The 27,918-nt window shown below is 34.3% G+C and overlaps 2 protein-coding genes across 3 annotated transcripts in view; both read left to right on the top strand.

Moving 5' to 3' along the window:
* The first annotated feature begins 2,760 nt into the window (after positions 1–2,760).
* teq (Tequila) overlaps positions 2,761–27,918 on the top strand; it is a 41,134-nt gene continuing 15,976 nt past the window's right edge. The window contains exons 1-7 of one of the 2 annotated variants that reach the window (XM_075306136.1): positions 2,761–3,020; positions 7,016–8,072; positions 17,499–17,783; positions 17,837–18,334; positions 18,517–18,762; positions 27,091–27,618; positions 27,682–27,906. In XM_075306136.1, the coding sequence (XP_075162251.1) occupies positions 2,922–3,020; positions 7,016–8,072; positions 17,499–17,783; positions 17,837–18,334; positions 18,517–18,762; positions 27,091–27,618; positions 27,682–27,906 (2,938 nt within the window). In that variant the 5' untranslated portion in view covers positions 2,761–2,921. The remainder of the gene's footprint in view (positions 3,021–7,015; positions 8,073–17,498; positions 17,784–17,836; positions 18,335–18,516; positions 18,763–27,090; positions 27,619–27,681; positions 27,907–27,918) is intronic. The other variant, XM_075306137.1, reaches the window with a different exon arrangement.
* LOC142233365 (peritrophin-1-like) lies at positions 8,086–8,884 on the top strand (the record flags this gene model as incomplete). The annotated part of the gene is made up of 1 exon (XM_075304262.1): positions 8,086–8,884. A coding segment is annotated over one exon (609 nt), but the record flags the coding sequence as incomplete, so codon positions are not given.

Genomic DNA, 27,918 nt, shown 5'->3' with positions numbered 1-27,918 from the left:
ATTCCCCGAACAAAATAACATTATGCTCTTGAAACCTGTTCCTTCTTCATTGTGTGTTTCAGTCGAAATGACCTGACATTACGGGCGGCGGCGGCCAAAAGTTGTCGGCGACGGCGCAACTTGACGGCTTCATTCCCAGATCCACACGCAAAGAAAAAAAAAAAACGTTTGAAAAAGGTGTACCGAAAACGTTTTTCTTTTGTTAGAGTTTTTTGAATTGCTTCGAAAATTTTAAACTTTTATCACCAAAAAAATTCGTTTGTTACAAAATTTTTATTTTTTCAATAAAAAAATTTATTTTTGAAATAACAACACAGTCCATTTCGTTTATATCAAACACTGTTCTTTTCTGACTTAGGTCTTTAATACGACACATTTTACAGTTCAAAATGTAATATACTACAATGTAATGTTGAACATTTTTTTGGAATCTTCCGAACATATCTGGGATATATGTACAAAAAAACAAGTATATAAGGCCGTAAGTTCGGCCAGGCCGAAGCTTATGTATCCTCCATTATGGATTGCGTAGAAACTTCTAGTGAAGACTGTCATCAACAATCGAATTACTTGGGTTGCGGTAACACTTGCTGATGGCAAGGTATCTTAAAACTTCCTAACACCGTCTTCTAAATTATAGGGTAGTCCATACGTAGTATATATTAAACTAAAACAGGCCGATTAAATACGTATATAATTAAGTTTAAAGTTTCTATAGAAATAAAATTTTGACAAAATAAAATTTTGACAACATTTTCTAAGAAGTGAAATTTGGAAAAAATTTTCTATAGAAATAAAATTTTGACAAAATTTTCTATAGAAATAAAATTTTGACAAAATTTTCTTGGACATAAAATTTTGACAAAATTTTCTATAGAAATAAAATTTTTACAAAATTTTCTATAGAAATAACATTTTGACAATGTTTTCCATAAAAATAAAATTTTGGTAGATTATTTTTGGCTCGAGTGGCAACCATGAATATGAACCGATATGGACCAATTTTTGTGTGATTGGGGATCGGCTATATAACTATAGACCGATATGGACCAATTTTGGCATGGATATTAGTGGCCTTATACTAACAACACGTTGCAAATTTCAACCGGATCGGATGAATTTTGCTCCTCCAAGAGGTTCCGGAGATCAAATCTGGGGATCGATTTATATGGGGGCTATATATAATTATGGACCGATATGGACCAATTCTTGCGTGTTTGTTAGAGACGACATTCTAACACCATGTTCCAAATTTCAACCGGATCGGATGAATTTTGCTCCTCCAAGAGGCTCCGCAAGCCAAATCGGGGGATCGGTTTATATGGGGGCTATATGTAATTATAGACCGATGTGGACCAATTTTTGCATGGTTGTTAGAGACCATATACTAACACCATGTACCAAATTTCAGCCGGATCGGATGAAATTTGCTTCTCTTAGAGCAATCGCAAGCCAAATTTGGGGGTCCGTTTATATGGGGGCTATACGTAAAAGTGGACCGATATGGCCCATTTGCAATACCATCCGACCTACAACAATACCAACTACTTGTGCCAAGTTTCAAGTCGATAGCTTGTTTCGTTCGGAAAATAGCGTGATTTCAACAGACGGACGGACGGACATGCTCAGATCGACTCAGAATTTCACCACGACCCAGATCATATATACTTTATGGGGTCTTAGAGCAATATTTCGATGTGTTACAAACGGAATGACAAAGTTAATATACTCCCATCCTATGGTGGAGGGTATAAAAAACAAAAAAAAACTTTGGTCGAAGCAGGGTTCGAACCCACGACCCTTGGCATGCAAGTCGGACGTAGCAACCACTGCTCCACGGTGCCAAACTAAATGTTTGTTTCTGTTAAATTAAGTTTGTTTATTCGGTTCGTGGGCGCCGCAAGCTATGCTATAAAAAATATAACTTATATGGATATTTTCCAATTGATGACCATAACAAGTACATAGCTCAGTGGATAGTGTGTTGGCTTACAAAGTGCATGGTCCGCGGTTCGATTCTCCGTCCAGGCGAAAGGTAAAAAAATTTTAAAAATTTATAAAATCGTATAATTTCTTATACATTGTTGGTATTACAGAAAAAGGTGTTAAGAACTAAAAAACCTCGTGGATGTGAGGGAAAATGCAATTAGCAAGAAAACAATGTTTTTTTTGACTTTGTCTTTATGAAATTGTTTTTACATCCTGGAAAAGAATAAACGTTTATCACAAAAATTATATACTTTTCTTCCAAATACACTTCCTTACAGCGAAAAGCAAATGAGAAACGAACTTTGTTTGTCTAAAATTTCGTTTGGGAGGAAAGAATTATTTTTTTGCGTGCATCCCCTCTGGATTCCGTCTTCCTGTCAATTTATTTTTAGGTCGCATAAATTTAGTATTTTTGGCACAGAAATGAAAGTTAATTAATTGTGAAAAATTAAGGACGTACGCAAGGGGACGGGCCGGGGTTGACCAACAAAAAAGGTATTTTTCCTCTCATGCTACAAGGTGATTTAAGATAAGTCTCCATCTAACCAAACTGTTAACGTAGGCCTCAGTGTAAAATTTGTGGTCACTTTCTTTGCGATCTTTGTTGATAATCTACATAATGAAGATTCTCTCACATGAAATAAGTATGAACACACACTTTCTCTCTCTCTTTACGTCTCTCACTCTCAAGGAGGCTGCGCCCTTTAGCAACCTTATAGCAAGTGTGCATACTTGGAAAATGTGGTATTCTAATTAGATGAGTTTAGAGCTCTGAGAATTCAAAAGGCGACCGGTGTTCAGCGGAAACGGAACGATATTTTCTTTAAAGCGGAAAACATTCGACTTAAAAATTCACTTAAAATTGTATTTCATTCGTATTGGTAGTGTAAATACGTGAATATTTTCAATAAAAGAAGTTAAAGCAAAGAGAAATGTTGTGGAGCCTATGTTCCAAAAGGCCATGGCCAAGTATCATCGCCTTTTGGGTGTTGATATATGGATTTTTACTGGCTAATGATGGTGTAAATGCGGTTAGTACAAGAGAAGTGAAAAAAAAAATTATAAAATAAATACTCGTTAAAAATAAAAATTTAAATAATTTAAAACTTTCAAAAAATTAGTGTGTATCCCTAATTCCCTAAGTGACTGTGATTATTTAACAAAATTGGCATTATTTCTTAGAAAACATAATAGATTTTTTTTGTGTGAAATTTCTTTGGAAATTTATTTTGATAACACCTAATTAAGATCAGTCGTAAATTGATAACATTTGTATTTGTCGAGTACGAGCTTTCGGTATTTGTCAGTTTTCATTTGCGTTTGTTTTTGTGTCTTGGTTTTCGCAAAAAAAAAAACAACGTCGGATTGTATTCAATGATTATTGCAGTGTGTTTTTATGGTTTGGCGATTTTCTCAATGAATCCAATCTAGCAGCGGTTGTTTTTCTTCTTCATCGATTCACTCGAATTGTAAATGCTGATTACACATGGAAATCTGTTGTGTTTCGGTGACATACTTATTTCCTCAATTTGTGATGCCTTGAATTCTCAAATCGAATTGTTTAAAGTTTTTTTTTTTTTTGATTTTTAACTTGCAAGTGTGGCCAGCAAAAAAAGACTACCCTAGAAATTAAATTGCACTAAACATCTGGTAATTGGTTCTTAAAAGATAAACACATATCAATTCATTGAAATCGATGTTGTCTGTCCGTCTGTTGAAATCATGCACCTGGGAAGGAAATGTTTGGAATTAAAAATAGCAAAAAGTATATATGGCCGTAAGTTCGGCCAGGTCGAATCTTATGTACCCTCCACCATAGATTGCGTTGAAACTTCGACTAAAGACTGTCATCCACCATCGAATTACTTGGGTTGTGGTAATACTTGCCGATGTCAAGGTATCTTAAAACACCTTACGGGGTATAGGTTAGGTTAGGTTAGGTGGCAGCCCGATGTATCAGGCTCACTTAGACTATTCAGTCCATTATGATACCACATTGGTGAACTTCTCTCTTATCACTGAGTGCTGCCCGATTCCATACGGCGTATATATGTATTAGACAAAAAGGCCGATTAAATGCGTATATATTTCAGTTCTTGATCGGTATATATAGGGGATTCTATAAATAATTACGAACCGATATGAACTGCTGCGTGGTAATTAGGATGCCAGAAGTGAAATATGGGGGTCGCTTTATATGGGGGCTATATACAATTATGAACCAATATGGACCAATTTTTGTGTGATTGCACGCAAAAAATAATTCTTTCCTCCAAAACGAAATTTTAGACAAACAAAGTTCGTTTTTCATTTGCTTTTCGTTGAAAGGAAGTGTATTTGGAAGAAAAGTATATACTTTTTGTGATAAACGTGTATTCTTTTCCAGAATGTAAAAAGACTAACTCAACAAAAAAAAAAATTTTCTGGCTAATTGTATTTTCCCTCACATCTTTCTCACTTTCACGAAGTTTTTAAGTTCTTAACATAGCACCTTTTTCTGTAATACAAACAATGTAGAAGAAATTATACGATTTTATAAATTTTTAAAATTTTTTTTACTTTTCGCCTGGACGGAGAATCGAACCGCGGACCATGCAATTTGTAAGCCAATACACACTGAGCTATGTAGCCGTTATTGTCATCAATAGACAATTACCCATATAAGTTATATTTATATAGCATAGCTTGCGGCGTCCACAAGCCGATTAAACAAAGTTTATTTAACAGAAAAATACATTTAGTTGGGCACCGTGGAGCAGTGGTTGCTACGTCCGACTTGCATGCCAAGGGTCGTGGGTTCGATCCCTGCTTCGACCACAGTGTTTTTTTTTTACATATATTCCAGATATGGTCGGAAAATTCCGAAAAAATGTTCAACATTACATTCTGCTATATTAAATTTTTACTGTGAAGTGTAAAATGTGTCTTATTAAAAACCTAAAGTCAGAAAAGAACAGTGTTTGATATAAACGAAATGGACTGTGTTGTTGTTTCAAAAATAACTTTTTTTTATCGAAAAAATAAAAATTTTGTAACAAACGAATTTTTTTGGTGATAAAAATGTATACTTTTCGAAGCAATTCAAAAAATTCTAACAAAAGAAAAACGTTTTCCGTACACGTTTTCCAAACGTTTTTTTTTTTCTTTGCGTGTGGGTTGATATGAACCAAGATTGGCTCTCCAAGAATCTCCGCAAACAAAATCTGTGGATCCGTTTATATGGGGGCTACCTATAATTATGGGCCGAATTGTACCAATTTTTGCATGGGTGTTAGTATATTCTATACAACCAACTGTACTCCTTGTGCAAAATTTCAAGCTAATCGGGATAAAACTCTGGCTTCTGGATCCATATAAGTGCATATCGGGCGAAATATATATATGGGAGCTATATCTAAATCTGAATCGATTTCAACCAAATTTGGCACGCATAGCGACAATGCTAAATCTACTCCCTGTGCAAAATTTCAACCAAATTGGGCCAAAACTCTGGCTTTTAGGATCATATTAGTCCATATCGGGCGAAAGGTATATATGGGAGCTATATCTAAATCTGAACCGATTTCAGTCAAATTTTGCACACTTGACTATACTACTAATTGTACTCCTAGTGCAAAATTTCAACCAAATTCGGCCAAAAATCTTGCTTATGGGGGCCATATAAGTCCATATCGGACGAAAGATATATATGGGAGCTATATCTAAATCTGAACCGATTTCAGTCAAATTTTGCACATTTGACTATACGACTAAGTGTTATGTTTGTACAAATTTTCAAGCAAATCGGTATAAAACTCTGGCTGCTGAGTCCATATTAGTGCATATCGGGCGAAAGATATATATGGGAGCTATATCTAAATCTGAAACGATTTTTTCCAAAATCATTAGGGTTCTATTCTGACCCAAATTAGGAACATGTGCCAAATTTGAAGGTGATTGGACTTAAATTGCGACCTAGACTTTGATCACAAAAATGTGTTCACAGACAGACGGACGGACGGACGGACAGACGAACATGGTTATATCGACTCAGGGACCCACCCTGAGCATTATTGCCAAAGACACCATTTGTCTATCTCGTCTCCTTCTGGGTGTTACAAACATATGCACTAACTTATAATACCCTGTTCCACAGTGTGGCGCAGGGTATAAAAAAAAGCGGAGGAAGCGCCCGAAATGACGTTATCTGTGCCGCCTGGGTTTGACTATCGATGAAAATGCTGATATCACAACTAAAAAACGGCCTCATCGATAGAAGTTCTGCAGCAATAGCAAATATCTCCGCCTTAAATATGCTGCATCCATTGTTTAACTTAAAGGTTTCCTTAATTTCCAATTCCGCTAAGCCCAATGAGGCGACGCGGGCAGAATTGGATGAATGGGCTCGGTAGGCACGTAAAGCAATGTGGACCAATGCAACGGTCGAGAGGTCGACGAAATATTATAGGATGACCAAGACAAGAAAAAGTTTGGAAAACTACTCAATGAGAATATTACGACAGTCAGAAAGACCATGGGAATAACGACCGAGCACATCTGTGCTGAATAAGACAGCAGAGGATGGTGCATATAGGGTGTTTTTTGAGAATGATGAGACCTTGAAACACTACCTTTTGTCACTGCCCTGCTTCTACTAGGCAAACAGTTCACCATATCGTTGAAGAGGCGATTCCGAAACAGGGACTTCGTTTGAGGCAGAGTCCTTGAATAAAACAAGGACTTCGTTAGAGACATTAGACAAACAACCTGAATCCTGTTTTGAATCTAACCTACCCTTATACGCAATGCATGACGTAGGGTATATAAGATACAGTCTAGTTGAACTTATATTTGTTTTTGAGGTATATTGTCGCTTTATGCATTTTTCTATCGCGAAATTTCAACCAGGTCGACTTATATTTTGGGCAAGTCTCTTTTTTAATGAGTCCAGTCAGACGTACACAATTCGTTTACATGAATCCATTATTTCATTTCATTTTGTTTTATTTTATTATTTTTTTTTATTTTAATATTTCCATAATTTCAGACCTATAATTCTGGAGTAAAGACCTCAGTGTACACTTCAGATCCACAGGTAACTAGACAAACGTACACGACAACCCAACATTGGTCACAACCTGCCAGAGTTGAATATCAGACTCAAACCTACAACCATAAGCCAGGCTATATAGCAAATGACAATGATTACCATACAACAATAACAAATCCAAGTAGAAGCACTACTCAGCAATGGACTGCCTATGGATCGAGTAGCGATTCTTATCAGATTCCACAACATGAAAGTAGCTATCAACATCACAGTCATCAACATGAACCAGGAGTTCAGTGTCATCATAACCATCAACATGAACAAACTCAGTTGCAGCATCAGCATTCAAGACAACCTCAACCACAACCACAAGCATTATACGAAAGAACTCAAACTACGCAACCACAACATCAGCCATTATCCGAGAGAACTCAAACATCTCAAATGGGTGGCCAGACATTTTATCCCTCATCTGGTAAGCTACAACAAGCGGATAATGAATTGACGGAATATTTTACTGGATGTCCTTCGGGCTATACTGGGCAACTGCCCTATGCTTATGATTGTCGCCGGTTTCTGAATTGTTGGAAGGGACGTGGTCATGTTCAATCATGTTCTGTGGGTACTGTTTTCAACCCGGAGACCTTAGAATGTGATCGCCCGGACAAAGTGAAATGTGGTGCCAATTTGGGAAGTCCAAGCAATTCGGGAAGTAGCACTCACACAACAACCACTTACCAACAACAGCAACAGCATTCAAGTTCGCCAACTAACAGAGCAGGACGTTATATTGATGCTGCAACAGATAATGTAGATGTATTGTGCCCAGCGGGATCTCAAGGTCTGGAACCACATCCTTCGGACTGTACGAAATTCATTAATTGTGCCAATGGAAATGTTCACATACAAGATTGTGGTCCTGGTACAGCCTTTAGCATACCAATGAAAGTTTGTGATTTTAAGGAGAAAGTGGATTGTTCGGGTCGAGGTGGTGGTGGTGTACCAATTACTGGTTATGGTTCACGACCCACATCGGAAGATAATGTCAGACAAGGTAATATAAATAATTTGAAAAAAAAAATGTCATCCTCTTTTATTCCACACCCTATTACAATAATATTCCTCCAATACTAACTGAACCTTTAGGTAAATCCCAAGCTACATGCCCCCCGGGTGCTTCTGGTCTATATCCACATCCCTCTGATTGTACCAAATTTTTACAATGTGCCAATGGTGCAACCTATATACAGAATTGTGGACCTGGTACTGCTTTCGATAGTGTCCATCAGGTTTGTGATTTCAAAGAGAAAGTTCATTGTGGTGATGTTGATTCTGTAAATTCGGGTGTATTGATATCCGGTAAATCATATGAGGGACATCATGAATCAAATTCCGAATTCCAAAGTAATTCCAACCATGTGGAGTGTCCAGCAGGGGTTACTGGCCTGTATCCACACCCTCACGATTGTGAGAAATTTTTGCAGTGTTCCAATGGTCAAACTTATATACAAAGCTGTGGTCCAGGTACCGGTTTCGATAGCATTCGTTTTGTATGTGACTATCAGGAAAAGGTACAGTGCGGTTCTGGTAGCTCTTGGGGTACCACAGTGTTTGAACAGAGTCGTGAGTTATATAAGTTTTGTTTTCACTTTTGGCGTTTTAATCGCGAGCTTTAATTGCATGGCTTTTTGTGTTTATTATTTTTAGAGTAGGGTTTTCAGTGGGGAATTGTTTTTATTTAGGAGTGACCAGGTGTCACGAAATAGTCGTGGTTTTAGAAAATGTTTGAAATTTAGACCAATGATGTTTGCTTTTGTCGCCAAAGTGATTTTTTTTTTTAAACCAAACAAAGTTCGTTCTGGCGAAACCTGGCTACGGATATTATTTAACGATGCAACTTTAACAAGAAAATAAATTACATGGGACTAAAATTTCGTTTTGGAACAATGAATTTTTGAGCGCAAAGTTAAGAATACGGTGTTTTATTCCTAAAAATATTATAGAGTGATTAATGGACGTGTTGTCTGTCGTTAGACACTACTTTTTCTCAACTTTTTACCAAATTGTCTTTTGACTGAATCCGCGAATCGTGTAATGTTTTGGCTTCCTCATAAGAATTAATATCGGAATCAGCCACGAGTGCTAATCAGATGGAGCAATGTCTGGGCTATACGGCGGGTCTTAGGTTAGGTTAGGTATAGAGGTAGCCCGACATTTCAGGCTGAGGTTGACTATTCAGTTCTTTGTGATACCGCAGTGGTGAACTTTTCTGCCCGGTTCTATGTTTAGCTCAATTACAAAGGACCTCCATTTTATAGCCAATTGCAAACGGCGTTCCACACTGCGGTGAAACCACTTAGAGAAACTCTGAAACACTCAGTCACCAGCATTACTGTGAGGTGATAATCCACTGCTGCAAATGGTTTTGGAATTTGGTCGAAACTGGGACCCATGACCCTTTGAATATAGCGCGGGCATGCTAACCATTGTGGGTGTTTGAGATTTTATGGATTTTGCAACAGCCCAAGCCAAGAGTTTGGGGACCAACTCAGAGAAGGAAAATGATGAAACCAAACATTATTTAAGAGCATAATGTTACTCTTTCACGGGGAACAAATAATATATTTGTCGCAACCATGTTATTTTATGTATCTCAAATACGCCTCATAGTGGGTGACTGATATGTAATGCAACATTTCTTTATTTTATTGTTGGAAAACAAGAAATGTCTTAAATAACACCTGTTTTTAGAATGTGTTTAGATTTTTTCGAATTGGCCACATTAAGCACGAAATATTACCTTCAAAACTCACAACTCACACTGCACGAACGTGGCTCTGAAGTTTTATGCTCCATTCTCGGCAAAGTGCCATCTTGAGGTGATCGACACTTTGATAATTTGTAGTGCTAAACTTACTCCAACGGATTGAGATTTTGGTGGCCATTGTGCGTTAGAAATCAAGCGAGCAGCCGCCATACCAGCCATACTTGATTGGCACGTGCTGAGTCTCGTTAGAATGTCAATGGTTTGCGGCCGAAATATTTGTCTACCCAGGGCTTCAATATTGTCTTTAGGGAATTTTCCCCATAATATTCGGCATTTATTTTGACTACAAGGTTGATTTTGCTCTAAATATTATCCCTAAATATTCGGCATTTTATTTTACGCCACAGTTGATTAATACGAGCGGATAACGACCATCAACCGTTACGGCGATCCACTCTATCGGTTGAGTTATGGTGGCAAGTAATCTCGATCATTTTATTTGTTCACAAAGTGCGAATTCTGAATGCCTTTCGCATCGGAGAAAACCAAACTCCTTGGATCATTATAGTCAAACTTTTTTGTGTGAATCGGTGAGCTCTTGCATTTTCTTGAACTTCAATGGCTTTAGTCCAAGCTCATTTTTCAATATGTGTTCACGATATGTTCAGCTCACGAGCCCTTCACTGAAATTGATTGCAATACTTATCAGCCACCCTGTATACGACATTTCGCATGTATCAATGTAATCAATGCATACATGATAAATACATGTAACGAAATCTTTGTTTAATTGTATTTCATCGAAAATCCCTCATCGTAATAGAAAGTTTAGGAGAGTAACCCGATCTACCCACTATAGAAACTTTTCTGGGTATACTTTCAGGCGGTGTAAGTGTCCGAAAATGTCCTTAGAAATATATTATTCGGCGTGTAAACTCGGTTAATTGCCAAAACATCGATTATATCTGTATAATTAACCCTCTAATGTCCAATTTATTTGCCAACTGATTTTTTTGCCTATTATAAACAATTTTCTCGGCATACTTTCAGGCGGATAAAGGATAAAGTGCTTACAAGTTTAGTTTTCAGCTTTTAAACTCGGCTATTTGTCAAGACATCGATTACATCTGTAATCTTGACCCAATAATGCCCCACAACACAAAAGCGGGAAGACGAAAGAAATCAAATGTCTACGCTAAAATCCAGTATATGGTCCAAAATTCCTTATACTAAATTTTGATTGTATTTCCCCTGTTTTTGTTGCCTTTAAGTGTGCTTTACTAAAAGTTTGCCATTTTAACGAAAGATTTGCGCTTGGGCGAAGGGCTTATCCAAAAAAATAGAATAAAATTAATTAAGTGAAAAGTGGCACAACCCAACGGGAAATTGGTGCAAATTGCCACTGACGGACCTATCACAGGACTGGTACCTGTGATCCAGTTTGTCGTAGTTTTTAAATAATCATAATTTAATGATTTCCAAACTCGCTTAATATAAAAATCTTATTGGATCTACACATTTAGTGAAGTAGAATTACCAGAATAACCTATTGTTCAATATATTTCAAAAGTTTTTCATTTCTGGTGCGATTCGGATAACCAAACTGAAACAGATTCCTAAGAGTTTGTCAGAGACTGGTTCATGAGGACCTGTCTATGGGGTGCTACTACTTAAAATGTCCCAAGACGTGTCCTAAGGAACGAGTCCAAGACGTGTCCTAAAGTGTAAATTTACCCCGTTAATGACAAACCCATGTTAAAGTGACCAGTCCCTAGGACTAGTCCATGCACACCAGGGACTAGTCCTGTATCGGTCTTGTGGTTGATCCATTTCCCGTAGGGAACATTCAAAATAAAAATTCAATTAGTGTGAAAATTTGTGGCACAACAAAAAAAAAAAACGTGACACAAAAGTCACCGCAAAATCACCGCTAGCAACTAGTGGCAAATGTGCCATTAAATTGGCACATCGATAACACTGGTCACATGGTGAGAACGGAGAGGCCTTCCAACAGAAACTTTAGGCTTTTTCGTGCCACACTTTTTGTTCAGTGTATATATCAAAAAAAGAGTTTTCTTTTCTGGGGAACAAAATGGCTAGATAAACGGAATTTTTTGGATGAGGATATTAGAAAGGGGAATTTCGTTCCGCAGGAAAGTATTTTTTCTTTAGGTCTACACTGAAAGAGGAGTTTTCTTTTCGGAGGAACGAAATTTTGGACAACCAAAATTTTATTTAGATGGAAAATTTGTTCTTTAAAGGCAAATAAAACAAGTATATACGGTCGTAAGTTCGGCCAGGCCGTATATTATGTACCTTCCACTTTGGATTGCGTAGAAACTTGTACTAAAGACTGTCATCCACAATCGAATTACTTGGGTTGCGGTAACACATACCGATGGCAAGGTAACATATCATAAAAAATCCTTAACACCGTCTTCTAAATTGTAAGTTGGTCCATACGGCGGATATATTAAACAAAATAAAAAAAAGACCGATTAAAAACGTATATAATTCAGTTCAACAAAATTTTCTATAGAAATAAAATGTTGACATAATTTTCTATAGAAATAAAATTTTGACTAAATTTTCTATAGAAATAAAATTTTGACAAAATTGTCTATAGAAATAAAATTTTGACAAATTTATCTATAGAAATAAAATGTTGATAAAATCTTCTATAGAAATAAAATTTTGACAGAATTTTCTATAGAAATAAAATTTTGACAATATTTTCTATAGAAATAAAATTTTGACAAAATTATCCATAGAAATAAAATTTTGATAAAATTTTCAACAGAAATAATATTTCAACAAAAATTTCTACAGAAAATAAATTTTGACCAATTTTTGCGTGGCTGTTAGCGGCCATATATTAGCACAATGTACCAAATTTCAACCGAATCGGATGAATTTTGCTCCTCCAAGAGGCTCTGCAAGCCAAATCTGGGGGGCGGTTTATATGCGGGATATATATAATTATGGACCGATATGGACCAATTTTTCCATGGTTGTTATAGACCACATACTAACACCACATACCAAATTTCAACTGGATTGGATGCATTTTGCTCCTCCAAGGGGCTCCGCAAGCCAAATCTGAGCGTCGGTTTATATGGGGGCTATACGTAAAAGTGGTCCGATATGGCCAATTTGCAATACCGTCCGACCTACATCAATAACCACTACTTATGCTAAGATTCAAGTCGATAGCTTGTTTCATTCGGAAGTTAGCGTGATTTCAACAGACGGACGGACGGACATGCTCAAATCGACTCAGAATTTCACCACGACCCAGAATATATATACTTTATGGGGTCTTAGAGTAATATTTCGATTCCTATGGTGGAGGGTATAACAATTTAAAACAATCATTGCATCGATTATCATAAATTCGGGTTGGTTTGTTCTTAAAGAAACCAATTTGTAACAAAAGGGGCATTTAGTGTGTCTAAAATTTCATTTCGCAGGTAATGTATTTTTTCTTTGGGCATAGATACCAAGCTTTTTTAGTTGATAAGAGCTTTATCTTTAAGAAATCACACTTTTTTTTCAGTGTATAGAAGAAGGATTGCGATCACCCAAAACATGTTTTAAGAGTATAATGTTATTTTTTTCACGGGGAATATGTAACATGTTTGTAGCACCGATGTTATTTTCTAGGAAATTATCTACACTGAGAAAAATATCGACCTAAGGAGGATTATGTAACCAAAATTTTAAGGCAAATTTTTTTAAAAAATGACACTTTATTTAAAAGAAAGATTATAATCTTTGCGTCAAAATTTCTTTCATTAAATGTAGGGCAAAAATTTTGGAATTTGAAGTAAGTAAATCAAAGAAAAATATTTTTAATTTAAAGAAATTGTCTTTATATCAACTTATATATTTAATTTTTAGACTTATGTTAAGGATTTTCATCTTTGATTTTTTAGTGGAATTGAGACTTTGTTACTTTTAAGTATTTATACCCTAAACCACATAGTAGTCAAGGTATAATAACTTTGATCTGCTAAAAAATGTGCCTACCAGAAATATTGATTTTAGACCCCATAAAATATATACCGATCGACTCAGAATCACCTCCTGAGTCGATCTAGCGCTGGGTGTCCGTCCGTCCGTCCATGTATTTGTTGTTCACAGGATTCCGGTCGCAATTATTAAACGATTTTAATGAAATTTGGTACAGGGGTTTTTTTTGGGCACAAGGACGAACGCTATCGGAAGAAATCGGATCAAATTTAGATATAGCTCCCATAGATATGTATTGCCCGATTTATACAAATGGGGTAACGTTGTGATCGTCACCAAATTTGGCAGAAAGTAATCTTCTTCATAACCCTTGAAGTCTGCAATCGGTTCAGATTTAGATATAGCTCTCATATATATGTATCGCCCGATTTTACCAAATTTGGCCATAAAACCCTTATTTATCAACCGATCTTACTCAAAGTTGGCTTACTATAGTCTTCTATAGTACTAACAATATGTGCAAAAAATCATCGAAATAGGTTCAGATTTAGATATAGCTCTCATATATATGTATCGCACGATTTTACCAAATTTGGCCATAAAATCCTTATTTATCAACCGATGTTACTCAAAGTTGGCTTGCTATAATCTTCTATAGTACTAACAATATGTGAAAAAACTCATCGAAATAGGTTCAGATTTACATATAGCTCCCATATATATGTATAGCCCGATTTTCCCAAATTTGGCCATAGAACCCTTATTATGGCCTCCACCATAGGATGGGGGTATATTAACTTTGTCATTCCGTTTGTAACACATCGAAATATTGCTCTAAGACCCCATAAAGTATATATATTCTGGGTCGTGGTGAAATTCTGAGTCGACCTGAGCATGTCCGCCCGTCCGTCTATTGAAATCACGCTAACTTCCGAACGAAACAAGCTATCGACTTGAAACTTGGCACAAGTAGTTATTATTGATGTAGGTCGGATGGTATTGCAAATGGGCCATATCGGTCCACTTTCACGTATAGCCCCCTGGGACCCCCAGATTTGGCTTGCAGACCCTCTAAGAGAAGCAAATTTCATCCGATCCGGCTGAAATTTGGTACATGGTGTTAGTATATGGTCTCTAACAACCATGCAAACATTGGTCTACATCGGTCCATAATTATATATAGCCCCCATATAAACGGACCCCCAAATTTGGCTTGCGAGGCCTCTAAGAGAAGCAAATTTCATCCGATCCGGCTGAAATTTGGTACATAGTGTTAGTATATGGTCTCTAACAACCATGCAAACATTGGTCCACATCGGTCCATAATTATATATAGCCCCCATATAAACCGATCCCCCGATTTGGATTGCGAGGCCTCTAAGAGAAGCAAATTTCATCCGATCCGGCTGAAATTTGGTACATGGTGTTATTATATGGTCTCTAACAACCATGCAAAAATTGGTCCACATCGGTCCATAATTATATATAGCCCCCATATAAACCGATCCCCCGATTTGGCTTGCGAGGCCTCTAAGATAAGCAAATTTCATCCGATCCGGCTGAAATTAGGTACATGGTGTTAGTATAAGGTCTCTAAGAACCATGCAAAAATTGGTCCACATCGGTCCATAATTATATATAGCCCCCATATAAACCGGTCCCACGATTTGGCTTGCGGAGCCTCTTAGAGGAGCAAAAGTCATCCGATCCGACTGAAATTTGCTACGTGGTATTAGTATATTGTCTCTAACAACCATGCCAAAATTGGCCCATAGCGGTCCGTAATTATATATAGCCCCCATATGAACGGACCCTCAAATTTGGCTTGCGAGGCCTCTAAGAGAAGCAAATTTCATCCGATCCGGCTGAAATTTGGTACATGGTGTTAGTATATGGTCTCTAACAACCACGCAAAAATTGGTCCATATCGGTCCATAATTACATATAGCCCCCATATAAAACGAACCCCCGATTTGGCTTGCGAAGCCTCTAAGAGAGCCAAATTTCATCCGATCCGGCTGAAATTTGGTACATGATGTTAGTATAAGGTCTCTAAGAACCATGCAAAAATTGGTCCACATCGGTCCATAATTATATATAGCCCCCATATAAACCGGTCCCACGATTTGGCTTGCGGAGCCTCTTAGAGGAGCAAAAGTCATCCGATCCGACTGAAATTTGCTACGTGGTATTAGTATATTGTCTCTAACAACCATGCCAAAATTGGCCTATAGCGGTCCGTAATTATATATAGCCCCCATATAAGCCGATCCCCAGATTTGACCTCTGGAGCCTCTTAGAGGAGCAAAATTCGTCCGATCCGGTTGAAATTTGGAACATCCGATCCGGCTGAAATTTGGTACATGGTGTTAGTATAAGGTCTCTAACAGCCATGCAAAAATTGGTCCACATCGGTCCATAATTATATATAGCCCCCATATAAACCGGTCCCACGATTTGGCTTGCGGAGCCTCTTAGAGGAGCAAAAGTCATCCGATCCGACTGAAATTTGGTACGTGGTATTAGTATATGGTATCTAACTACCATGCAAGAATTGGTCCATATCGGTCCATAATTATATATAGCCCCCATATAAATCGATCCCCAGATTTGTCCTCCGGAGCCTCTTGGAGGAGCAAAATTCATCCGATCCGGTTGAAATTTGTAACGTGATGTTAGTATAAGGCCGCTAATAACCATGCCAAAATTGGTCCATATCGGTCTATAGTTATATATAGCCGATCCCCAATCGCACAAAAATTGATCCATTATCGGTTCATAATCATGGTTGCCACTCGAGCCAAAAATAATCTACCAAAATTTTATTTTTATAGAAAACATTGTCAAAATGTAGAAGATAGAAAATTTTGTCAAAATTTTATTTCTATAGAAAATATTGTCAAAATTTTATTTCTATAGAAAATTTTTTCCAAACTTTATTTCTATGGAAAATTTTTTGCAAATTTTACTTCTATAGAAAATGTTGTCAAAATTTTATTTCTATAGAAACTTTAAACTTAATTATATACGTATTTAATCGGCCTTTTTAGTTTAATATATACCACGTATGGACTATGTGGTATATTTATATTACGGTGTTAGGAAGTTTTAAGATACCTTGCCATCGGCAAGTGTTACCGCAACCCAAGTAATTCGATTGTGGATGACAGACTTCAGTAGAAGTTTCTACGCAATCCATGGTGGAGGGTACATAAGCTTCGGCCTGGCCGAACTTACGGCCGTATATACTTGTTTTTGTTATAATATTGATTTTGAAACTGGAATTTGTACATGGATAATTTTATTAATATATCACAAAAAGAAAATAAAAATTCGATGAATGAGATCTCCATCGAAATTTTAATTTTATTGGTCCTAAATGTAAAGCCAGAGAAGCCCCATCTTTGGCTCGAAATCAATACTATAATCCAAAGGGAAGGATCCAAGTAAACTGTTTTTTGAGTGTATTTATCAGCATATTGTGCTTGGCGAGAAAATCACATTTTTGCTTCAAACATATTATATGATCTCTGTAAACAAGTTACACTATGCTCTTGAAATAGGTTTAAGGTGATTATATCCCTTCTCTGGGTGTCTGCTTTATTATAAGAATTGTAATGCTTGACTTATGTACAATCTTTTCGCTTGCTTGCATCTTTCCTTGCTTTTCTGCTTTATAATAAAAAAAAACCGCATGCGTTTTCCCCAAAATTATTTGTTTGTTTCACTTTACGCTAATAGATACTCAGCATACGCAAACATCAACTTCCACGTCATCAATAAACGGTGGCCACAGTGATTTACCACACAATGCCGATATCCTATGTCTTGGAGGGATAACTGGCCTCTTTCCCTATCCCTTCGATTATACCAAGTTTATCAATTGTAAAAATGGCAATACGGCTATACAAAACTGTGTACAAGGCACTGCCTTTAGTATATCCAAAGGATATTGTGAATCATTGGATCAAATAGAAAAAATCGATCATGTCATGTACATTGTGTCCGAAGTGAGCTATGAGTATGGTAAGTCCCAGAGGAATCTACACAAGGATCATAAATTCTTACATTAATTTTAGCTCAAACTCTTATTACATGTCCACCGGGAACCGAGGGTATCCATTTGTATCCCTTCAATGCCGAGAAATATGTGAAATGTTTGCGTAGTCAAATGCAGGTAATCGCATGCTCCCCTACCCAGGTCTTTAGTACAACCAGACGTAGCTGTTTACCCTCCAATCAAGTGTTGAAAACCGAAAGGGTTCGCCTGTTAAGTGAGCTGCAGAAGAGCAATGCTTATCGCAATGTAGAGGAACAATTTGATGGTCATACCATGATCTATTGTCCACTTGGATTGAGTGGCTCATATCCTCATCCATTCGATAGTTCAAAATATATAACATGTGGAGCTGGTCGTATGGCTGGTGAATCTTGTGCTTCCGGTATGGCATTTAGTTTGTCCCGTAAGCATTGTGAGTCGAAAGAGGATATGGAGCAGAGAGATCGTGTGCCTCAAGTACAAATGTCATTGTGGTCGGGATCTGGATCTACGGATATAGAAACTACTTTTGGGGCAGGTTGGTGTTTTTTTATTTTACACTGAAGGAAGAGTTTTCTCCTTCGAGGAACGAAATTTTAGACCAGCAAAGTTTTCTTTTGGCGCCACAAAATTTCCTTCCGGAGGAAAGTAGGCTCTCTTCGGGTGTGCCATATCATTATTTCCATTTACTCCACGTTTTCTTCCTTATTTTGTTTGCAGTTGATGGTCTTACCTATCTTATGTGTCCACCTGGTTTGACTGGTGTCTTCCTACATCCATTCGATTGTACCAAATATATTGAGTGCTCCGATGGTGCCACAAAAATTGATACATGTATGAGTGGAGCTGTCTACAGTATATCTCGTAAAGAATGTATACCCCGGGATAAAGTGGAAGCTTTCGATCGTGTCGAGTATTTGACTACAACACAGCATGAATTCTCCAATGAGCATTTAATTCAAGCAGGTATGTAAAATTGATTTTATTTAAATGAATTGAGTGTTTGAGTCATTATAGGTTCAACTACACAAACAATTGTCCGTTTCTCCAAGCGGATGTTTTTTATTTTTACACTAAGAAAAACATTTAAATAATTGATATATAATGTTTGGGAAATAAACCCTCGCGGTTAATATAAAAACATTGCTACTTGTTATATCTTTACCGATGGAATATTCCAGTTCCGAGTATGTTCGGGCAAAGTTTTGACAAAAATTTCTGCTGAAATAAAATTTTGACAAAATTTTCTATAAACATAAGATTATATTGTTGTTTTGATTTCAGCTTAAAACCATGCATTGACTAAACTACTAGTGTAGCTTAACCAACAGAGGAAAAGTATGCTTGTCAAATTTATTTCTACAGAAATAAAATTTTAACAAAATTTTCTACAGAAATAAAATTTTGACAAAAATTTTCTAAAGAAATAAATTTTTGACAAAATTTTCTATAGAGACAAAATTTTAAAAAAATTTCTATAGAAGTAACATTTACAATAGAAATAAAATTTTGACAACATTTTCTTTAGAAATAAAATTTTGACCAAATTTTCCATAAAGATAAAATTTTGACAAAATTTTCCATAAAGATAAATTTTTGACAAAATTTTCTATAGAAATAAACTGTTGACAAAATTTTCTATAGGAATAACATTTTGACACAATTTTCTATAGAAATAAAATTTTGGCAAAATTTTCTATATAAATAAAATTTTAACAAAATTTTCTGCAGAAATAAAATTTTGACAAAATTTTCTATAGAAATAAAATTTTGTCAACATTTTAACAAAATTTTCTATAGAGGTAAAATTTTCAATAGAAATAAAATTTTGACAAAAAATTTCTACAGCAATTAAATTTAGACAAAATTTTCTATAGAAGTAACATTTACAATAGAAATGAAATTTTGACCAAATTTTCTATTGACATAAAATTTTCAATAGAAATAAAATTTTGACAAAATTTTTATATAGAAATAAAATTTTGACAAAATTTTATATAAAAATAAAATTTTGACAAAATCTTATATAGAGATAAAATTTTGACCAACTTTTCCATAGAGATAAAATTTTGACCAACTTTTCCATAGAGATACAATTTTGACAAAATTTTCTACAGAAATAAACTGTTGACAAAATTTTCAATAGAAATAAAATTTTGACAAATTTTTCTAAAGATATAAAATTTTCACAAAATTTTCTATAGAAGTAACATTTACAACAGAAATAAAATTTTGACCAAATTTTCTATTGAAATTAAATTTTCAATAGAAATAAAATTTTGACAAAATTTTATATAGAAATACAATTTTGACCAAATTTTCTATAGAGATAACATTTTGACAATATTTTCTATAGAAATAAACTGTTGACTAATTTTTCTATAGAAATAAAATTTTGACACAATTTTCTATAGAAATAATATGTTGTCAACATTTTAACAAAATTTTCTATAGAGGTAAAATTTTCAATAGAAATAAAATTTTGACATACATTTTCTACAGAAATTAAACTTAGACAAAATTTTCTATAGAGATAACATTTTAACAAAACTTTCTATAGAAGAAACATTTACAATAGAAATAAAATTTTGTCCAAATTTTCTATAGAAATAAACTGTTGACAAAATTTTTTATAGAAATAGACTGTTGACAAAATTTTCTATAGAAATAAAATTTTGTCAACATTTTAACAAAATTTTCTATAGAGGTAAAATTTTCAATAGAAATAAAATTTTGACAAAAATTTTCTAGAGAAATTAAATTTAGACAAAATTTTCTATAGGGATACAATTTTAACAAAATTTTCTATGGAAGTAACATTTGCAATTGAAATACAATTTTGACTAGCTTTTCTATTGAAATAAAATTTTTAATAGAAATAAAATTTTAACAAAAATTTATATAGAAATAAAATGTTGACAAAATTTTATATAGAAATAAAATAATGACAAAATTTTCTATAAAAATAAACTGGTGACAAACTTTTCTATAGAAATAAACTGCTGACACAATTTTCTATAGAAATAACATTTTGTCAACATTTTAACAAAATTTTCAATAGAAATAAAGTTTTGGCAAAATTTTCTAAAGAAATAAAATTTTGACAACATTTTCTATAGAAGTAACATTTACAATAGAAATAAAATTTTGACTAAATTTTCTATTGAAATAAAATTTTCAATAGAAATAAAATTTTGACAAAATTTCATATAGAAATCAAATTTTGACCAAATTTTTTATAGAGATAAAATTTTTACAAAATTTTCTATAGAAATAAACTGTTGACAAAATTTTCTATAGAAATAAAATTTTGACACAATCTTCCATAGAAATAAAATTTTGACCAACTTTTCTATTGAAATAAAATTTTCAATAGAAATACAATTTTGACAAAATTTTATATAGAAATAAAATTTTGACCAAATTTTCTATAGAGATAAAATTTTGACAAAATTTTCTATAGAAATAAAATTTTGGCAAAATTTTCTATAGAAATAAAATTTTAACAAAATTTTCTATAGAGATAAAATTTTGACAAAATTTTCTATAGAAATAAAATTTTGTCAACATTTTAAATAAATAAACTGTTGACAAAATTTTCTATAGAAATAAAATTTTGACACAATTTTCTATAGAAATAAAATGATGTCAACATTTTAACAAAATTTTCTATAGAGGTAAAATTTTCAATAGAAATAAAATTTTAACATATATTTTCTACAGAAATTAAACTTAGACAAAATTTTCTATAGAGATAACATTTTAACAAAACTTTCTATAGAAGAAACATTTACAATAGAAATAAAATTTTGACAAGATTTTATATAGAAATAAAATTTTGACCAAATTTTCTATAGAAATAAACTGTTGACAAAATTTTCTGTAGAAATAGACTGTTGACAAAATTTTCTATAGAAATAAAATTTTGTCAACATTTTAACAAAATTTTCTATAGAAGTAAAATTTTCAATAGAAATAAAATTTTGACAAAAATTTTCTAGAGAATTTAAATTTAGACAAAATTTTCTATAGGGATACAATTTTAACAAAATTTTCTATAGAAGTAACATTTGCAATTGAAATACAATTTTGACTAGCTTTTCTATTGAAATAAAATTTTCAATAGAAATAAAATTTTAACAAAATTTTATATAGAAATAAAATTTTGACAAAATTTTATATAGAAATAAAATTTTGACAAAATTTTCTATAAAAATAAACTGGTGACAAATTTTTCTATAGAAATAAACTGTTGACACAATTTTCTATAAAAATAATATTTTGACAAAATTTTCTATTGAAATAACATTTTGTCAACATTTTAACAAAATTTTCAATAGAAATAAAGTTTTGGCAAAATTTTCTAAAAAAATAAAATTTTGACAACATTTTCTATAGAAGTAACATTTACAATAGAAATAAAATTTTGATCAAAATTTCTATTGAAATAAAATTTTCAATAGAAATAAAATTTTGACAAAATTTCATATAGAAATAAAATTTTGACCAAATTTTTTATAGAGATAAAATTTTTACAAAATTTTCTATAGAAATAAACTGTTGACAAAATTTTCTATAGAAATAAACTGTTGACAAAATTTTCTATAGAAATAAAATTTTGACACAATTTTCCATAGAAATAAAATTTTGAACAACTTTTCTATTGAAATAAAATTTTCAATAGAAATAAAATTTTGACCAAATTTTCTATAGAGATAAATTTTGACAAAATTTTCTGTAGAAATAACATTTTGTTAACATTTTAACAAAATTTTCCATAGAGGTAAAATTTTCAATAGGAATAACATTTTGACAAAATTTCCAATAGAAATAAAATTTTGACAAAATTTTCGATAGAAGTAACATTTGCAATAGAAATAAAATTTTGACCAACTTTTGTATTGAATTGAAATTTTCAATAAAAATATAATTTTGACCAAATTTTCTATAGAGATAAAATTTTGACAGAAATTTCTATAGAACTGTTGACAAAATTTTCTATAGAAACAAAATTTTGACACAATTTTCTACAGAAATAAAATTTCGACAAAATTTTCTATAGAAATAAAATTTTAACAAAATTTTCTACAGAAATAAAATAAAAAAAAAAAAACAAAATTTTCTACAGAAATAAAAAAAAACAAAATTTTCTACAGAAATAAAATTTTGACAAAATTTTCTATAGAAATAAAATTTTGTCAACATTTTAACAAAATTTTCTATAGAGGTAAACTTTTCAATAGGAATAAAATGTTGACAAAATTTTATATAGAAATAAACTGTTGACAAAATTTTCAATAAAAATAAACTGTTGAAATTTTTTTTTGGATATAAACTTTTGACAAAATTTTCTATAGAAATTAAATTTTTCGTTTTGTTTTGTTATTGTTGGTTTTGTTCTTTAATCATTGTTGTCGTTTTCTTGATTTCAGCCTAAAACCATGCATTGACTAAACTACAAGTGTAGTGTAATGAACTGCCTGAATTTATTCTGATAATTGGTTGATAGTTTTGCTGCAAGTAGAGGATGCTGATGAGGAATGTGGTAATTCCGAAACGTGCGTCCATCCAACCATCTTGCTTTGCCCAAATAAATTTGACAAACATCCTTTTCCTCTGTTGGTTAAGCTACACTTGTAATCTAGTCATTTCATGGTTTTAAGCTGAAATTAAAAACAAGAAAATGATTGAAGAATAAACCAACAATAACAAAACAAACCGAATGAAGTACGAGAAAGCACGCTCAAAATAAACCCAGCCAACTGCACTCAAATCGATGATTTGACAGTGGCAAAGGAAAAGAGATATGTTAGTACATATTTATTTCGGCAAAGGCCGGCTATCATAAACCTTTTTTCGGAAGGTTCAAGTGCGGTTCACTTTGGGTTTAGTGAACTGCCTGAATTTATTCTGATAATTGGTTGATAGTTTTGCTGGAAGTAGAGGATGCTGATGAGGAATGTGGTTATTCCGAAACGTGGGTCCATCCAGCCATCGTGCAGTCTATAGAGCTTTGTCCAAATAAATTTGACAAACATTCTTTTCCTCTGTTGGTTAAGCTACACTTGTAGTTTAGTCAATGCATGATTTTAAGCTGAAATCAAAAACAACAAAATGAAAAAAAAATTGACAAAAATTTTCTGTAGAACTAAAATGTTGACAAAATTTTCTGTAGAAATGCCATTTTCACAAAAATTTCTGTAGAAATAAAATTTTGACAAAATTTTCTATAGAAATAAGATTTTGACAAAATTTTCTATAGAAATAAAATTATGGCAAATTTAAAGAATATATGATAAAATATTCTGAATTTATCACTCAAAACTAAGAAAATGAACAAAGAAATTTTGTACGATTAAATCCAGTACATCGTGTAACGTCTCTTTTACAGTTTTAACTAAGTTGTGTTTTAATTAAAACAAGTGTGTTGTCTCTAGGCGTCTAAAAGACCAAGTCCTGGTCATTACAGTAGTTAACATAAATTCTAGAGCGCTCTACCGATATGCATTTTTTCTAGCTAAATATAAAGCAATCACACTATCATGCTCGAATACTTTATTTCTGAATGCAAGAGATCAACATGATTTTATAAGTTTGTAAACAATAATGTGAAGTGTCATTGGGATAAATCGGTCAACTATTAGACAATACGCATCAGCCATATTGTTGTTTTGGAACCACTTAAGTCAAGCAAATCGCTGGAATTGATAGCGTCAAATCTGACTGGAGTCCAGCCTGTAATCAAGAGCCATATGACAGTATCACCTGATTGCAAGGCCTGTCAGGCCTATTTCTCCTACTCTGTTCTTGCATGGTTGAGCATTCCAGATTATATTCTGGTTCTTTTGCCCTAATCTTTTCCGTTTTTAATTTCACTCTGTGATGTTTCTCCTCTATTATTTATTCTTTCTATTCTTGACATGTTCTGTATTTGTTCAATAATCTTCAGTAATCTTATGAGACACTGTGCTATACGAAGTGCTATTGACTCATTTTATACCCTCCACCATAGGATGGGGGTATATTAACTTTGTCATTCCGTTTGTAACACATCGAAATATTGCTCTAAGACCCCATAAAGTATATATATTCTGGGTCGTGGTGAAATTCTAAGCCGATCTGAGCATGTCCGTCCGTCCGTCTGTTGAAATCACGCTAACTTCCGAACGAAACAAGCTATTGACTTGAAACTTGGCACAAGTAGTTGTTATCGATATAGGTCAGATGGTATTGCAAATGGGCCATATCGGTCCACTTTTACGTATAGCCCCCATATAAACCGACCCCCAAATTTGGATTGCAGACCCTCTAAGAGAAGCAAATTTCATTCGATCCGGCTGAAATTTGGCATCGGTCCATAATTATATATAACCCCCATATAAACCGATCCCCCGATTTTGTTTTCGGAGCCTCTAAGAGAAGCAAATTTCATCCGATCCGGCTGAAATTTGGTACATGGTGTTAGTATATGGTCTCTAACAACTATGCAAAAATTGGTCCACATCGGTCAATAATTATATATAGCCCCCATATAAACCGATCCCCCGATTTTGATTGCTGAGCCTCTAAGAGAAGCAAATTTCATCCGATCCGGCTGAAATTTGATACATGGTGTTAGTATATGATCTCTAACAACTATGCAAAAATTGGTCCACATCGGTCAATAATTATATATAGCCCCCATATAAACCGATCCCCCGATTTTGCTTTCGGAGCCTCTAAGAGAAGCAAATTTCATCCGATCCGGCTGAAATTTGGTACATGGTGTAAGTATATGGTCTCTAACAACTATGCAAAAATTGGTCCACATCGGTCAATAATTATATATAGCCCCCATATAAACCGATCCCCCGATTTTGATTGCTGAGCCTCTAAGAGAAGCAAATTTCATCCGATCCGGCTGAAATTTGATACATGGTGTTAGTATATGATCTCTAACAACTATGCAAAAATTGGTCCACATCGGTCAATAATTATATATAGCCCCCATATAAACCGATCCCCCGATTTTGCTTTCGGAGCCTCTAAGAGAAGCAAATTTCATCCGATCCGGCTGAAATTTGGTACATGGTGTTAGTATAAGGTCTCTAACAACTATGCAAAAATTGGTCCACATCGGTCAATAATTATATATAGCCCCCATATAAACCGATCCCCCGATTTTGCTTTCGGAGCCTCTAAGAGAAGCAAATTTCATCCGATCCGGCTGAAATTTGGTACATGGTGTAAGTATATGGTCTTTAATGGCCATGCAAAAATTGGTCGAAATCGGTCCATAATTATATATAGCCCCCATATAAACCGATCCCCAGATTTGACCTCAGGAGCCCCTTGGAAGAGCAAAATTCATCCGATTCGGTTGAAATTTGGTACGTGATGTTAGTATATGGTATCCAACAACCATGCAGGAATTGGTTCATATCAGTCCATATTTATATATAGCCCCCATATAAACTGATCCCGAGATTTGGTTTTGGAGCCTCTTGGAGGAGCAAATTTCATTCGAGTCAGTTGAAATTTGGTACATTGTGCTAGTATATGGCCGTTAACCATGCCTAACTAGGTCCATATCGGTCTATAGTTATATATAGCCCTCAGATAAATCGATCCCCAATCACACAAAAATTGGTCCATATCAATAATTGTATATAGCCCCCCTATAAGCGACCCCCATATTTCAATTATGGCTACGTACCGTGCAAAAGTCCATATCGATTCGTAATTATTTGTAGACTTACATAACTTTTTGTCTAATATATACCACGTATGGACTAATTCACAATTTAGAAAACGATTTAAGATACCACAACCCAAGTAATTCCATTGTGGATGACAGTCTTTCGTAGAAGTTTCTATGCAATCCATGGTGGAGGGTACATAAGATTCGGCCTGGCCGAACTTATGGCCGTTTAGACTTGTTATTTCTTATTGGTTATTATGAGTTTTTTTATTTATTACCATTTCCCATCATTTACAAACTATTGCCTGGTGACGACCGCAATGAAAATAATCCAGTTTTTGAGGTCCAACCCCTGTTCATAGAAGCAGAGGAATATAAATTTTGTTCTGTTTGCAATCACGGCGATATGAGAATGTCACCTGTTCACAAGTGCTGCCAGGTCTCCCATGTAGATTTTATTTTGGTTCTTTCCCCCTAACTTCTTTCCATGTCTGATTCCCTGCTTGGTGTTTCTCCTCTGATCACACCGTACGTTGATGTTGCTCTTCTACTTTTTTCTCTCCCAACTATTGAGATGTTCTGCATTCGTTCATTATTTTGTAAAATATTTACAGATCGTGATCTGGGTATAAGTTGCGGTCCTGGTACCTATGCCATATATCCTCATCCTCAAGACTGTCATAAATTTATGCGTTGTGCCAATGGTCGCATTGCTGTGGAGAATTGTCCCAATGGCCAGGTGTTTAGTATCGAAAGAGGATCATGTCACTTGGAAAATGAAGTAGCCCAATATGATCGTTCCTCATATAGCCGTGGCAGTAACTATGGCCAATCAGCTGTGACAGGAGGAAATGGAATGGTAGCAACATCAACTACAACAACAACAAACACTAATACCGGTGGTACTAATTATCATCCCAACTCCGAAGTATATGCTCCCCAAGATGCAGATGTTGGTTGTCCACAAAATGCTAATGGCCGCTATCCTCATCCATATGATTGTACGAAATTTGTAATGTGCACGAATGGTGTGGCCCATGTGCAAAGTTGTGGTCCCGGTACGGCTTGGGATAAAGTCATGGAGGTATGTGATTTTAAAGAGAAGGTAAATTGTTCACCATCGGGTACGGTTAGGAGACAGCGTAAGTGGTAATCAAATCAAAGATTGAAAAAACGTTTGTGTTGAATTTTCTCATTTGTTTTAGCGGAAATATCCTGTCCTCCGGGTGTTGAGGGTCTGTATATGCATCCCTATGATTGGCACAAATATTTGAGTTGCGGCAGTGGTTTAACTCACATAATGGATTGTGGTCCTGGAACGGTATTCAGTGTATCTCGTAAAATTTGTGATCTTGAGAAGAATGTTGTGAACACAGATCGTTGTAATAATGGAGTTTATAGCAGTGATTATGACTACAGCTATAGTCAAAGTAAGAAATGGG

This window comes from Haematobia irritans, chromosome 4 (assembly GCF_050003625.1).
Source record: "Haematobia irritans isolate KBUSLIRL chromosome 4, ASM5000362v1, whole genome shotgun sequence".
NCBI lineage: Eukaryota > Metazoa > Arthropoda > Insecta > Diptera > Muscidae > Haematobia > Haematobia irritans.
The sequence above is the reverse complement of the archived record's forward strand: the minus strand, read 5'-3'. Positions and strand labels throughout refer to the sequence as shown.